We start from the raw sequence: 16145 nt of genomic DNA, 5'->3' as shown, positions 1-16145 counted from the left end.
AACCAGATTTTTAGAAAATAAAAGTAAATCGTATTAAGTGTGGCAATTTTTTGATAGTTATTTTAAGCAATATTTTTTTCTACACATTTTTAAAGCTTAGGTTTTTTAGTACTAATTAACATAGCCGTATCCAGCACTTATTTTTTGGAGGGGGGGGGGGTTATTTTAAGATAAAACTAGTAAATAATGTTTAGGATTTTAATTAAATAGAACCATATCAATATTATGTTACTGTAATATATATAATTTAAGTTTGTAACATGTAACACTCTACTACCAACTCAAGCTCTGCTTAAAGGTAGTAGATATAACAATGTATTTTGTTTTTTCTTTAATAAAAACAATATATATATATATATATACCGCGTAGTCGATAAATGTCAAGTGTATGAATGTATCTTTACCTCGGTTATCAAGTCACTATTACGTTTTTTAGGTGCAGTTTTATTCGTTGGAATCTCTACAATGGTGTATTTGGATTTTTGTTTTGACTATTTTAGCAGGTTGAATAACAGATTTTTCCAGTAAACGATTATGGTGTTCTGTCGTTGTCGCCGACGCTGATAATGACTATTATTTTTGTGTGTATTTGGGTACAAATCCAAAAATGTAATACAGTTTAAGTACACTATAAATTATCTTTGTATATATATATATATATATATAATATTTTTATTATCAACACGACTCGTGCTTTTATTCATATACAGGGTTGAATCGATTCTATATATGAATGTAAACATTATTACCCAGTCATTATTGACGTCTTTCAATAAGGTACACCAACGAAATTAAAAAAAAAACTAAAATTCATTGGCGTGTCCAAAGGCCTAAGCAGACGATAACGATAATATCACAAATTTATTATTATTTAATTCTATTTTAGGCTTTAAAGTTAAAAGAAAACTTACATCAAAATATTTTTCTTTTTTTTACATAATTTTTAGGAATGCTTATAAAAAAGACATAAAGGAAAAGTAAAACAAACATTTATCGATGAAATTTCGGGAGGGGGGGTTTGAATCCGGACCCCCCCTTCCCCTGAATACGGCCATGCTAATTAATAAATAGTTAAAACTCAGTGGATTGAGTTTTGGAAACGCTTAAACACAGCTGATAACATTCTCTTGTACTTATTGTGACATTTTGGAGATTTTTACTACAAAATACGGGTTTTTGGTTTTGACTAGCAAAAAACTTTTTAGATGGAAAAATCGTGTAACTTTTTTATATAAAAATACTAAGATAGGCTGACAAAAAAAAACAGCTAGTCATTTAGAGCCGTCATTAATGTATTAATAATCATACACAATAGTTGTTTAAGTTCTAAATTAGGATTTTACAAAAAATTGCCTATATTTTACTCCTTAAACAACATATTTATTAAGGAGCAAAGTAGCATCCTCTTAACACACCCAGCCAATAATAATTATTATTTTTTAGTTTACTGTCAAATGTGGTAAAAAATATTTGTTTAATTTTTCGACAAGACATTATGAAACTGAAGTTGCTTTAAAAAATAGGATACTTTTAGAAATTTGAACCATAAATTCTACATTTTTTCATTTTTTTTCCCAATTATGAGCGGTTGTAAAACCAGTTCTAGATCCTTGACTTGAGACACAATCACATTAATACATATTATAATATATTTGTTTAATACAGTCAAAATGAAATATAATTGAGGATTACACAAAAGGTCGGACACGAGCGTGATAAACAAAATTTAATCGACAACAATACTGTTATAAAATGTTTTTGTAAAAAATGAAGATTACTTTTTTTTTTTTGAAAACATTTAGCTTAACCAAGTTAATTTTTTCTTTAATTAAAATTAAAAATTTTGGATTGTAAGCGGACGGGTTTTAAGGCGTTTTATACAGGCAAAATTTAAGACAAAAGTGATTTTAATATATTTCTACCATGCCAATTTATTTTCAAGTTATTTGTATAAGCTTAAGGGTATTATTTTTAGAGTATACAATTTTTTCTATGAATAAAAGCCATTTGATGGTAGAAATGTTTTTACTGTGATATATATGTGAGACTTTGGCTGGTCCGATTTTAATTCTGTAAAATGATAAAAATTGATCAGCCTTATTTACCGGGTTATGTAAGAAACTGATTTTCGTTTGAAAAATACAATTTTTTTCTAATTAAATAAATTAAATTTAAAGAAATTTCAATAAAAAAACTTAATTTGTTTACAAAAATTAAAACATTAAATATCTGTTACCAATATAACCAAGTAAAGTAGCCAAAGTATTTTTACAGAAATGAAATAGTACCACCGACCATCTTAAATAGTCAAATATATAAAACCTCAAAAAAAAAAAAACAGATCATTTCTAATCCCTTAAACTAAGTTCGTTTCTATATGTATTTTAATAAATATTCACTGCTCTACAAAACAATTATAAATTATGCCAACGTTTTCCATTTTAAACATTTCTTGAGTATCAGTTTTTTGTTGTGTAGTGATGTAGAAATGAAACTGCATAAAAAAAAAAAGAAAGTGGGAAAATGGAAATATTATATTTCTGCTATTCAGATATTCAGTTGATACAAAAAAAAACTATAAGGATTTTTGTTTTATGCATAGGACTTGTATTAACATAATGAATAATAAATTAAACTTTTTTCCTTAAACGTTAGCAAGGAATAATACCGGTAAAAAAGGTATGGGGGAATAAATATTTCATAATTTTATATGTATATATTTCAATACGCAAAAAGGTACGGACTAGAAACCTTTTATGAAATGTTAAAAAAAGTCAAAATGGTGTCTCGAATACTTTTTTTTATTACCTTATCTCGAGTTTTTCTCGAGTAAAGAATATAAAATAGGGCTCGTTATTACAGCTGACTTCGTGATTGTAAGTGCAATCGAGAAATAAGTTTATAAAATATGATAATATAAAATAAAGGTATGATTTAAACATTTGTCTCGGGAAATTTTCTAAAATCATTGCCCTTTTTTCTGAAGGTATAACGTTAAAACAATTGCTTTTATAAGACAATGCAACGGTTATGCTACCTGTTTAATTGTAGAATTTGTTCTATCCTGTGGTGTGCATCTGTTGTCATTGGATAGGTAAAAAACATAAGAAAACTCTTCGAATATAATTTAATAAAAATGTATAAATATTGCCAATTTTTCTCAAGAAAAAACGTTAAACCTTTAAATCGTTTTAATGGACGTTTTCTATAGCGTTGAAATACCTAATTTTCATCTTTTTAGGAGAAATGTCTTTAGAAAGGTTAATGTATAGTGAATGATTGTCGAATGTAGGAATGGGGTATACTCCATTTATTTTTTTTATTACAACAACATTTTGTAAAATTTGGAGAATTAGTAAAAGTTTAAATTGTCAAAAAATAAAATCTGACAATTGCAAAACCGAACAGAGTATTCCAAACTGCTGGAAAAGCTGCAAACATTTTATTGACAGTGAAAAATGTTGATAAATCAGCAAACCGTTGGCTTTCGGTAGCTCCGCGAAAATACACTTATTGTCATCCAGATTTTCACTGATAAGAAGTTGAGTGGCATCACTTTATTTCTCTACATCGTTTCGCCGACATAATTATTAATTAATGAACCGATGAAAAAAGGTCGGTTTTATTATATTTTCAAGGTAGATACCTATTTAACTATTTTTAACTAACTTGTTTTCATCTTAATGTAAAATAAATTGGTGGCGGTGGGCGCTGTTATCACTATTTAACCAAATATTATCACAGAATATTCAGAAAGGTAACTTTAAGCAAATAGACGGGCTCTTATGAGCCGCTGACAAAGGCATACTATTATTGCCTTAGCGACTGGAATCCAAACTATAATAGGATTCAAAGAAAAAGCATAATAATTGTAAGTTATCTGGAAAATTAAAATATTGGACATTTATCACTTTATCGGTCCCGGCCTAGGTCTCCCGTCTGGTTATTCTGTGATATTATCATTAAACAGATAATGTCATTCGAATAGAACGTTAACATTAATTAACATTAATTGTGTCTGCCTGTAGCTATTCCAATTCGATTTTTGCTTCATCCGTCAGAATATAAGTCGTGTGGATTTTTTGTATAAAACGATATGTCATTCGATAAAAGAGGACTTCGGTGTGCGACGACCATCTCTGATAACGCTGTAATTCACTGTGTGGACAGTTTGATGGACCGTTCTCCATACGCAAAAAGCCCTCCAAGTATGTACTGTTTCATGGACTATCAGTATAACACACTATGGTATTTACTGTTTCGTTTGTTGGAAGTTAGATAATATCTCGTTGGACCATCGTGAAAATTACAGGAAATGTCGTGATGACTGCGAGTCCGGTCGATCTTCACTGAAGAAGCCTATATTAATCTGTACATTTAACAGTAAATTCGACTGAATAAGAATTTTATAGTCAACTACCAACACATGCTCTATATTATTGTAAGCTTTACTTGTATGGATCGTCGGCTGTGGTGAAAGAACGACTGTTGATCTTGTAACCGATATTATTATGGTTCAAATAATTGTGTATGTATCAATTTAATTTATATTATATAATGCTTATTGCACAATTTATAAAAATGTTCTACATTATTTTGAAATAAATAGAAACAAACGTGATGGCAAATTGTTATACATAGAATGTACAAGATAATGATTATTATTATTTCATATGCCTGTAAACTAGCTTTATATTATATTTAATCTATATAGGTACTATTATTATTATTAGTAAAACTTTGACATACATTTTATGAATACAGTAGGATCAAGAATATTGAAACTAGGAATAGACATATTTCAATATCAATACTTTTGCATTGATATTTATATTAAACTTATTCAAAGTACAAATACTTAAAAAATGTATAAGTGTAGTATTTCAGATATTATTTGATTATATATTTTTTTATTTGTTACAGCTATTCATTTGATTGTTTCATTCCGGTAGGCCGACATCCAATTTGCTGACCACCTTAATCGCCGACAATAAGTTTTAAATAATTACAGGTATAGCAATTAAATATTGAAATTGAACATTTTTTTTAATTTATTATGTTACTAAGCTAGAAATAAAAGCCATAAAAACTTATTGTGCGAAATAAACATAAATAAATATTTTTTTTCCTGGAACCCCACATTAAAATAATTTTCACCCACTATTTTTTTTTTGACTCCACCTTATTTAAATAATGTAAATATTTCAAATAATATAATTTGTAAAAAATCCTGGCATAATCAATGGAAACATAACGGTTTAAATTTTATAATAAAATGTAAGAATCTTTTATTTTATTGTAATATAAGTAAATAACTTTATCATTACTTTTCGATGTTAAAAACAAACAGTTTTAGAAGTACTCTTTAACCAACGATGATGTATTTATCAACAATAAAGATCTAAGCATAAAAACAACTAAATAAATTATTATAAAATGTATATACGTTCTATACTAAGCAGCTAAAATAGATAAAACAAAATGTGTGATAATAATTCATTCCACAACAAACAAAAAAAAAATATATAATTTACTTTTCAAAACGATTATAAAAGTATTGTCTGTGCGCAACTTCTTTTTAAGAAATATTTGACATTCATAAAATTATTCTGTATCGATTTTTCATTGAAAATTTTATGCAGTGATCTTTTAATAAGTCCAATGTTAAATTATATTGAATTTTCTATGAAAAATAATAACTAATAAATAATAGATTTTTGGATTAAACTTTATACTTTATTATTATATTTTATTCCCTATAAGTAATATTATTATCATTTTTACAACATAAATATACATTTTTTAAATACAGTAGGTTTTAAAATATTTACATAATTTAATGTACAAACATTTTAACTAGGAACAGATTTGTGGTTCAACCCGGAGGGATCACCAACGACCCCGGACCGAACAGTAGCGCTAATTGTGGACCGAGGAAGTTTAGACAAAGAAGAAATGATCCTGTCAATGGCCTCTTAGTCAAATTTGTACAGTTAACAGTAAGACTGACCAAATAAAAGTTGTATGGTCGACTATCAACACATGGTCTATATGACTGTAAGCTTTGATTATGAGGATCCTCGGCTGTTGTTAAAGAGCGACTGCTGATCGGGTAACGATTATTATTCTTTATCATATAATTGTGTAAATATTAAATTTATTTATATAATTTTATGCTCAATCCCCAATATTCAATTTCTAAAATTGTCTACAATATTTATAAATTAATAGAAACTGCTGTAGCGACACATTTTTACATTTATGGCATTCATAGAATGTAAAATATAATGATTATTATTATTTGTAAAGTATTTTTATATTATATTAATTCTATATAGATGCTATGATTTTATTTGATTATGTTTGTTATGTTTGTTACAGCTATTGATTTAGTTTCATTCTGGTCAACTGACATTCAATTAGCAGAGAACGCCAATCGTCAACAAATACTTGTATATAATTATAGGTTTAGCAATTTAAATTAAAAGTTAAAAATTTGTTTATTATTATGCGTGTAGCCAGAAAAAAATTGATACAAACTTTTAATGCCAAAAAAACATTTTAAATATACCTGGAACACCACATTAGAATAATATTACATTTCAATTTAAAACATTTTTTTTTTACTATTCAGTACGTAAAAAAACTAAGGAGATTCGGCCACTATTTTTTTATTTTTGCGCCACTTCATTTAAATAATAATATAAATACTTAAAAAGAAACTTAACAATTTGTGAAAAACCCTGGCATGATCGATGGAAACATAATTGTTTAAATTTTATTATAAAGTTTAAAAATATTCGATTGGAAAATATTATTTTATAAGTTACCTAAATATGATTTAAAATTTAGGGTAATTTGTATCTGTTAGAGTTAAGAAATTGCAAATAATTTATGGAATTAAATATTTGTTATAATGAAATTCCAATTGATTTTTTAACATCTCATTGTATCTAATTAATTTGATTAAATAAACATTGCAATTATTTGTTTACAGTCAAATTAATAATACATCATGATATGTCTACAAATCACACGAAAGTAAACACATTTTTTGTTTGTTAAACTAGAATTACTAGTTTAAAATAAACCTTTAATAGTTTTATTTTGTTTAATCTGAAAAAAGGAATGTGTTAGCTATTATTAAATTTAATGTACATTTTCTAAAGAAATAATACTGACATAATTTCGACCTATAAACAGTGTTAATACATTTTATTTTACATTTCATTAATCAAAGGGATAATTAATACAATCTTTACAATAGTATACATCTTATAAACCACACTTTAGATGGTGAGGACGGGAATAAAATTACAAAATAGAAGCATCAAAGCGTTTATTTGAAAGTAATTTTATTAAATTTTATCAATTTTATTTATAACAAGCTGCCCGGACTCGGCGTTGCCGGAGATTTAGTCTGCCAGGGCTGAGTAAAATAATTCCCATGCCCCCAAATTATCCATAATTCTACACAATGCAAAAATTAATTAATATTAATTAAACAAAACAAATATAGAGTTGAAAAAAACAAAAAAAAAATATGTACATCAGAAAAAAATCATTTGATAATAATATCTTTACTTAATAACAAGCAAGCAATGAAAACAAATATACTAAGATTTTGAATTTGGTTTAAATATTTGGAATTTAAGCCGGTGTTTATTCAATGACGTTGTAATCTTATGTTACTTGAGCAGGACCCTCCAAATATACACAACGAAAATCCTACAACATAAAAGTGTTATAAAATTTGAAAAAAAAAATTATATCCATTACCTACTTTGACATTGCTGGGTGAACTGCGAGTGCCAGTAATACGAATGTAGAGCATTGGTCTGGGATTAAATTTCAGCAATTGCCAAGATTGTGTTAATTCCTTAGATTTGTCTATAACCATATCCCATACTAGATTATTGAGAGAAGATTCAATTCTGTAACTGTAGAATTGGTTATGGTCGCCCCAGAGCAGCAACCTGTCAATTATGGCAATAAAAAATTATCTTAATTTAATAATGAATAAAATTCATAATTAACAAATAATTCAGCCAAAATTAACTTGTGTTCAACTGATTTTACTTTCTAATTTGTTTTACTACTTGATTTATAACTTTATTTTACTTTTATTTTACCGTATCAAAAGTTTATTTTTTTTTGCAATCAATTAATATTATAATATTTTATTGATTAAGGCTTATCATTGTTGATTACAGTAATATCTTACTGGTACTATTATTATGAAATATACTGAAATTATCCTATTTGTCATAGAAATTAAAATCATTTTGTTTTTGTTTAGTTTTGTTAATGTTATCCTTTACATGGCCATTGCTATTTGGTTTCATGAACAGCAGATCAAATTTAAATTTAATAAAAACAAAATTATATATATTTATATGCAATAAATCAAATTGGGACAATGGGTGGAAATATATTTGGTTTAAAGAGATTATGGAAAACATAAAATATTTAAATAAGCGTGATTCTAATAAAAAGCATCTTTTGTACGAGTTAGAGACGTAGACTCTGCGGAGGAAATAAGAATTGTGACTTGCAGAAGTGTTGCATTTCAAGAAAAAGTCATAAAAGACATTATTTATAAAACGATCTCTTCCAACGACCGGAAATTATAAAAAAATTGACAAAACGAATAGAATGAAAAAAAATGTCTTTTTTATTGCAATTTATTAATATTATAATATTTTATTGATTAAAGCTTATCATTTTTGATTACAATAATATTCTTTTTATGATATTATTATGAAAGATACTGAAATTATCCTAATTGTTATGGAGATCAAAATCATTTAAAATCAATAAAATAAATTGTCATTAGAAATCGTATTGCTATAACAATTACAAAATATTTATAATATTACCTTATTGAACTAAGTATATAGGGTTGTGCAAGATGAACCACTATAAAACCATCTCCCAGCCGATGATACGTGTATATGTCTTTCCTTTCGTCGGTATCATTGTCATCATTGTAAAAATCATCTAGTAGTGAATAGTCGGTGTAACTATGTTCACCTTTGACAACAATGGCATTGTTGAAAAAGCTTGAAGTGACTTTATAATTGATCTTAGGAACTTGATTGAAATTAATAAAATAAGCAAATATATATTATTATTTGTATATTATCATTTTTTTTTTTTATTAAAAAAATTAGTTTCTTACCGACAAATCCATTATTGATTTCCACCATGTGCATTTCATTTGTATTGTACTGGACACCACAAAATTTAAAAGTCACATTGGGATCACTTTTGGATCCAACAACGTGTATATACTGAACTATGCGTGGTTGAATCCATAATCGTTGAAGCGATCGGCAATTATAATTTGAATGATTTATAACACGTGTCCAATTGTACCCATCCATTGAAACTTCAATGTCATATGAGTAATACCTAAAGTATCAAATAGTTCGAATAAAATATAGTGTAATGATTTGTAAAAAAGAATACAAAATAAAATGAAGGGCACAGGGAAAAAACGGTAGTAGTCACATTATGACAATTTTTTTTTCAAATAGTTTTTTCAATTTATGCCAATAATTTTTTTTATCTATGTCAATAGATTGTTTAAATAGATACATTTTTTATTAGAGTAGCATTTAGTGTGATTTTTTTGTTCTTATGTTAGTAGTAGAGGAATTCGCGAACTTTGATTTTGCTATGCTCTAAAATTTTCATAATGTGACAACTACCCTTTTTCCCGTGTGCCCTTCAAATATTGGGAACAGAATTTTGAAAAAAGTGGTCGAATAATAAGTACAAGAAATAAACAACTTAATCTTAATAAACAAAGAGAATAGACATTATTTTTTCAATCATTAATAAATTTGTTTGCTTAACTTATAACTAAAATACATGTGCCACAAGTTAAAATTGTTATACATAATTAAAACAATCATGAAACAAATTAACGAATGTTTTGAACAAAATAAATAATGTTCATTACAATTCAAAATATTTATATGTTAAAACCATACCTTTGATCATCGCTTGTAGATATATTCCATAACTTTATCTCAATATAATTTATAAGAGTTCGATTGTCAAACCTTATCACATTATAACCGCCGTCAAGGTCTTCGTCATCGTTATGCCCATGAAGCCGCTCAACCCAAGGAATAAGATTCCCATTGGTTAGTTTTAGCGGCGCAAAATAAAGACTCACATTGGGTTCTAAAAAATAAAATCATTGAAACCAACATAATTTATTTGCAAAATACAAATGGATGTGTACAACAAGCATACTTCGCTGTCCTCGAAATTGATGTTCCGGTGACGACGTTTTTCTCTTTTGTATGGCTTCTGAAATTATATCCGAACCCACCAGTTTTGATTTCATAGCTTTAGACATTTCGTCAGCACTCATTAACGAATATCTGACGGCGGATAAAACTTTGACTTTAGAATAATGATCCAGATCGTCGTGTTTCTGATGGATCCAGCGACAAACCGCATGAAATATCTCAAATTCATTAGTATAAAAGGAGTCACGAATGATAATTTCTTGAAGAGCTTCCTAAAAATAACAATGGTTTCTCAATATCTCACCTCACGCTAGCATTATTATTTTTGAATTAAAAAAAATGTAATTACAAGTGGCAAAGACAGAAAACCATCAGCCGTCAATACATCCTCAGCATTGTTGTCGATAAAGTCTAGTGATGCGTCAATGAGCTTCTTGTATTGAAAACTTCGTGTTATAACAAAGAAAGAACATACGTTTTCTGCTTCAAATGTTGTTTGCAAATAATCGTTTAGTGAATTTGTTAAGTCTAAAAACCCAAATAAATCCGAAATCCTATAGAATTCTAAAACATCTAAACCCTAAAAAAAAAAAAATAATAATAAATGTGATTACTCATTCTTTATTGCATGTTTTCGATTAAATACGTAATTTAGTTTAAAAAATCCAACATATACCATCGGCCAAACAATCACACATTAATTTTATGCTGTTTAAGGAGAACGGAACTCAAAATTTATTAAGGGGCAAAAGGTAGGCAGTGTTTGACAAAAATTTATCTAGTAACTGTTGCGGTTTTAACCTCTTGATTTAAATTACAAGGACAGTTTAGAACCTAAAATTAAAGTTGGACGGGAATCCTTTTTGGACTGGTGAATTATAGGTAAAGATGGAATAAATTAACAATGTAACTCCAATAATATCAACAAAAGTTATATTTTAAGCAAAGTAAACCACAGAAAAAAATCCTTAAAAGCTAATGTTAATAATTTAAAAAACTAAAATATAATCGTGTAGCACGAAACTACAATATTACTTAATCTAAAGGTTGTACAATTATACAAATGTTGACTCACAGAAAGAGACCTGGGACATGCGATGGAGATATTGACTGAAGCAGGGACGATGAAGGCGGTAGTCTCGGTACGAAAGCGACTGGAGGTCAACGTGGGTGACCCAGGAGGTGTATGAACACCGCGAAAATAGTGATACTAATTTGGCAGAGCGTAAAATAACATGAGTTTTTATTGACTTTTAAGAAGCGTATGGTGGCGCAAAGTTCCAAAATTGAACTTAAAGTACACTATACGCGTGTACAGTATCAGTGACGAACAGCGGTGGTACGGCGAGTTGTATAGCAAGTTATACAGCGAGTGCCAGCGGTTATACGGCGAGAGACCACGGTGAGCGGCACAAAGGTAAGAGAGCCTATCAATAGCTTGACCACAGGCGGTAAAACAAAAACTGCTAATTGGCCGTTAGTGCGTAAAGCTAAAACTCAACAGTAACAATTTCAAGTACGCCGAAGAGTTTTAATGTAAAAAAATATAAAGTTTTTATAGTTAATAAACTTTTTAATTTTTTTTTTACCTAGTCATGACGAAAGTTTGATAAAAAATGATTTTTGTAGAAGTCATTTGCCGGCTTATGTATTAGACGGAAATCAATTTTATTTATGTGAATCTTTTTATTTTTTAAATGGGACTAAAGGCCGAGTTTTAATTAAGCTATCAGAAAATTAGTTAATAATAAACATTTTGAAAACGAAAATAAAGAATCAAATCGGTTGGGTAAACATGTTAGACAGTAACTTCTTGTTTTAGTCTTAATTTGTATTAAATTTAACACTTCCCGATCCCCTTAATAACTACTTAGCTGCTTCGATTATTCGTTACCTCAAGATCACTTAAAACGACTAGACCAGTATAAATATATTTAAGAAGTTTCTTAAATAAGTTAACTGGTACGTCATTTATTGGCACTTTTTTGTCATAGGTTTCTCTATGACCTCCAAATAATAAGACCCTGAAAATAATACATAATATTACTACAAACCATTAAATATTGAAAAATAACGATAAAAACTAAAATCTTTTCATTGGTAAGCGAGATAATTGTACTCTATTTGATATTAATTACACCATTTTTGGGATGATGATACCATAAGTTTTGAGTGTCCAAATATGTAATACAATTTTTTTTTAATTTTTAATATATCCAATAATCGTTAAAAACAACTGGATATATAAAAAAAAAATGGTTTCATGTAAGGTCGGAACGAGCCAGGAAGTTACTTGGAAGTAACTAACAAGTTGACTTGGAATGCTCCATTTACAGGTAAATACAAATTTGGGTTATAGCTACCTATTATTCTAATATTATATTTGATGTTCAAAACTACAACTACAAAAAAAAGAATAAAACCAATAATTTTCATCGGCCCTAGAAGAAAGGTCAAAGGAAATATACTTAATTATAAGAATTAAATACCCAAAATAATAGCTGCGTGAGGCTAATAAAAAACGGTGGGCGTGAAATTCTTCTCCGCCTACAACCAAAACAACATCTGAATAGCTGAAATAAGTATTAAAATAAGTTTACAATAGACATAGAAAAATAAAAGTAACAATATATTTTTTATAATTTCAGATTAAGATAGTTGGCTAAATAAATTGTCTTACAACAAATATGACGTTTCAATCTTATTTTGCTTATTAACTTAAAAAGGAAAATAATATACGCAATGAATAATATTTTTTTTATGGTAGATAGAAGATAAAGCACATTAATAAAAAAAGGTAAACCTATTTGTTTTAACTGGTCAGTCAATTATATTATTCAATAATAGCTTCTTTATTACCATTAATAGTTCATAACGAAACCATCTAGGCGTATTATATTTTCCACTTGGAAAATTACCTAATTTAAATCAAATCAGAATTGCTACACCAAAATTGGTAAAACGGAACACATTTACAGGTTACTTTTACAATTTTATTACAGGAATAGCATAATATAATGTTAAAAGGGAACACATTTTGGGCTATGGAATTAACAAAACTGTATACAAGCTAAACTTGCTTAAATTTAAAAATTATAAACTTAATAGGTACAATTTCAATACCGCATACCTTTTGCTCAAATAGAGGTTGCTTATGTCGCTGACTAAGAGGTGAACGTGATCGATTTGTTCGTTACTGTACTCTTGTAGTGAATGTTTTAAGTCAAAAAAACCAAAATATTCCGAAATCCTACCTAATTTAAAAACCGCTGTATCCTAAAAAAATAAAGAATACAAAATGTAAATTCGCTATTCTGTTAATCTAAACTAATATTAATTTGTTTCCGATTAAACATAAAATTCAATTTTACAAATCTGAATAACGATCACACAACCCTAATAAAATGTATTTTTGCAGTTAAATTAGAACGGAAAGCGCTATTTATAAAGGGGCAAAATATTGGCAATATTTTACAAAACCTGATCTTGCAAACATTTTACATATGCCGAATTTTTTTTCTCCGAGTTTCATAGAAGTTTCAGGATAGTTTCTTACGATTTTCTTTATGGGGCTAAAATACCGATGTTTGATTAAACAATCACGATATAAGTTAGATTTATTAGCAAATTCCACAAAAAAATTAATACATAAACGCTTATAAAATAATTTTGAAAACAAAAATAAAAAATAGGCTTTTCAGCCCACAAAGAGAAGTATTTATATTTTACAACAAATAAAAAAATGAAATTAGTTAGGTAGACATTTTCGACAGTGACTTCTTGTTTTAGTCTTTGTATAAAATTTAACACTTCTCTATTCCCTAATTAAACGCTTAGCTGCTGAGATTATTCGTTACCTCAAGATCACTTAAATTGACTTGACCAGTATAAGTATATTTAAGAAGTATCATAAATAAGGCAACTGGTGTTTCACTTATTTTCACATTATTTGTATAGGGTTTTCCATCTTCTCCATACAATAAGGCCCTAGAATTAATACACAATATTACTACGAACTTTAAATTATGGAATAAAACGATAAGGTGTACTTTTCAGAGGTAAGCGAGGTAATTGTAGCCTACTTTATTTTAATTATACCATTTTTGTGATGATGATACCATATGTCTTGAAGTTCAAATTATGTAATATAAGTTTTTTTTTTAATATTAAATACGGCTATCCGCATATTCAATCTACTTTCAAAATATTTAGGACGACAGTATCGTTAATAATAAATGGAAGTATTTAAAATAAAGGGTTTCATTTAATGGCACAACAAATCAGAAAGTCTATTGGACATGACAATTTAACGGGGTTATCCCTGTGGATAGGGGAGAAAGAATACTTTCAAGGTTCTCGGGCCTGTCGGAAAAGGCGGCTATTGCGACGTCGAGCCGAACGATAAGTGGCCTTCAGCCGATCCACTTCTCTTGTGACACACCTTCGCCGGCCCGCAATTAGCGCCTAGCGCTACTAGTCGGTCCGTGGTCGTAGGGGACCCCTTAGGGGCGATCCACTTAAGCCAAGGTACAATTTAACGGGTTGAAGCCGATAACCCGATTTGTTGTGGAAGGCTACATGTACAAGGTAAATATAAAGCTTTAGTATACCTAACTATTAGATTTGATACAGCTACATGAACAAAATAATAATAATAAAATAAATAGTTTTCAGTCGGTCAAGAAGAAAGGCCAAATGAGGTATACTTAATGATAAGAACTAAATACCCAAAATTTTCGCTTCTTGAGGCTAGTAAAATACGATGGGCGGGCACTTCTTCTCCGTCTATGTCCAAATCAACATCTTTATAGCTGAAATAGATATTAATATAAGATTACGATACATATAATAAATAAAAGTATCATACATTTTGTATAATTTCTGATTAAGGTAGTTGGCTAAAATAGTTGTCTTACAATTAATATGTTTGAATCTTATCTGGGTATAAGTTTAAAATAGAAAATAATATATTCATTGAAAAATGTATGGTAGAAAGGAAAAAAAGTACAGCAATTGGGAAAAGGTGAACCTAAATTTTGCATCAATAGTTCATAATGAAAGCATCAGGGCACCAAAATTGGCAAAACGGGACACATAGCTTATTTTTTTAAAAACTGTATTCAAGCTTAACTTGCTATATTTTGAAAATAATAAACCTAATAAATACAATTTCAGTACCGCATACCTTTCACTAAGATAGAGGTTGCTTATGTGTTTGGCCAAGATAAGTGTGTGGTCGATTTGTTCATGACTGTTGTCATCGGGAAACGTAGGTGACGAATCCAAATAATCAAAAGAAAAATATCCTGGAACAGAGCATGTATCGTATACAATAAAAACATTTATTTTTTTTAATTAAAATACAAAACTTAGTCTATTTAATTTCAAATGCATTAAGATTTAATAAAATAATAATGAATATATTTTTTTTTATCCTTCTGAGTTCTATTTCAAAGTAAATCACTCTGTATATATTAAATACAATTTTAAACATATCTATAAAACTTTTTGTGGTCAATGTTGAGTAAATAATAAATAGTTTTTATGTTCTAATAAAATATATTAATTACCTGGAACTGAACATAAAATAATAAATGCTAAAATATTAATCAGCATAGTGTTACAATACGTGTTAATAAAATACCAAATGTTGAACACTTTAAAAAATGATATAAAGAAAACCACGTTAATTGATATTGAACACCAAACTATAAATGTAGATGTGTTTCAATAGTGTATAATCTTTTCCTAAACTTCATGGGTTAAATTTTCAAAGAATAGTTGTTTTTACGGGGCGTATATAGGCGCATGTTATTGTCGTATATTGTCTTAAATCAAACACAGATGAATAGCTGACGTCAGTCGATCATAAACACAATT

The 16145-nt window shown here is 28.3% G+C and overlaps 1 protein-coding gene and 2 long non-coding RNA genes across 5 annotated transcripts; 1 reads left to right on the top strand and 2 right to left on the bottom strand.

The window, feature by feature from the left end:
- The first annotated feature begins 3588 nt into the window (after positions 1-3588).
- On the top strand, positions 3589-6865 carry LOC126836712 (uncharacterized). 3 transcript variants are annotated; one of them, XR_007685374.1, is made up of 6 exons: positions 3589-3871; positions 4029-4208; positions 4275-4528; positions 4924-5011; positions 5861-6112; positions 6382-6865. It is a non-coding gene; the product is annotated as an uncharacterized LOC126836712 (long non-coding RNA). The 3 variants fall into 3 exon arrangements; XR_007685372.1 differs by having other exon boundaries at positions 3592-3871; positions 4275-4441; XR_007685373.1 differs by having other exon boundaries at positions 3594-3871; positions 4279-4441.
- Positions 6866-7657: 792 nt separating this feature from the next.
- Positions 7658-8965, bottom strand: LOC126837050 (uncharacterized). Its single transcript, XR_007685435.1, has 3 exons — positions 8880-8965; positions 7784-7976; positions 7658-7728 (listed from the first exon to the last, which is right to left on the bottom strand). It is a non-coding gene; the product is annotated as an uncharacterized LOC126837050 (long non-coding RNA).
- Positions 8966-9074: 109 nt separating this feature from the next.
- Positions 9075-15951, bottom strand: LOC126836971 (BTB/POZ domain-containing protein 9-like). Its single transcript, XM_050570691.1, has 12 exons — positions 15836-15951; positions 15451-15571; positions 14993-15076; positions 14123-14252; positions 13396-13541; positions 12755-12838; positions 12160-12289; positions 10615-10845; positions 10267-10537; positions 9999-10194; positions 9182-9414; positions 9075-9085 (listed from the first exon to the last, which is right to left on the bottom strand). Exons 1-12 carry the CDS (start codon positions 15879-15881, stop codon positions 9075-9077), a joined length of 1683 nt encoding a protein of 560 aa, XP_050426648.1. The 5' UTR covers positions 15882-15951.
- Positions 15952-16145: the final 194 nt, after the last annotated feature.

The sequence above is a fragment of the Adelges cooleyi genome, unplaced genomic scaffold, assembly GCF_023614345.1.
Source record: "Adelges cooleyi isolate 19-005CV unplaced genomic scaffold, UGA_ACOO_1.1 ACOO_flye_CR_arks_rails_tigmint_CR_PRNA_247, whole genome shotgun sequence".
Lineage (NCBI taxonomy): Eukaryota > Metazoa > Arthropoda > Insecta > Hemiptera > Adelgidae > Adelges > Adelges cooleyi.
The sequence above is the reverse complement of the archived record's forward strand: the minus strand, read 5'-3'. Positions and strand labels throughout refer to the sequence as shown.

Excerpts from the sequence above, each read along its gene's own strand:
- LOC126836971 (XM_050570691.1), bottom strand. The coding sequence starts at position 15,881 with ATGCTGATTAATATTTTAGCATTTATTATTTTATGTTCAGTTCCAG. Across the intron at positions 14,253-14,992 it reads TCAAGAAGCGAAAATTTTGG|GGCCTTATTGTATGGAGAAG; the intron begins GTATTTAGTTCT and ends TATTAATTCTAG. Across the intron at positions 12,290-12,754 it reads TCACGCAGCTATTATTTTGG|GGTCTTATTATTTGGAGGTC; the intron begins GTATTTAATTCT and ends TATTATTTTCAG.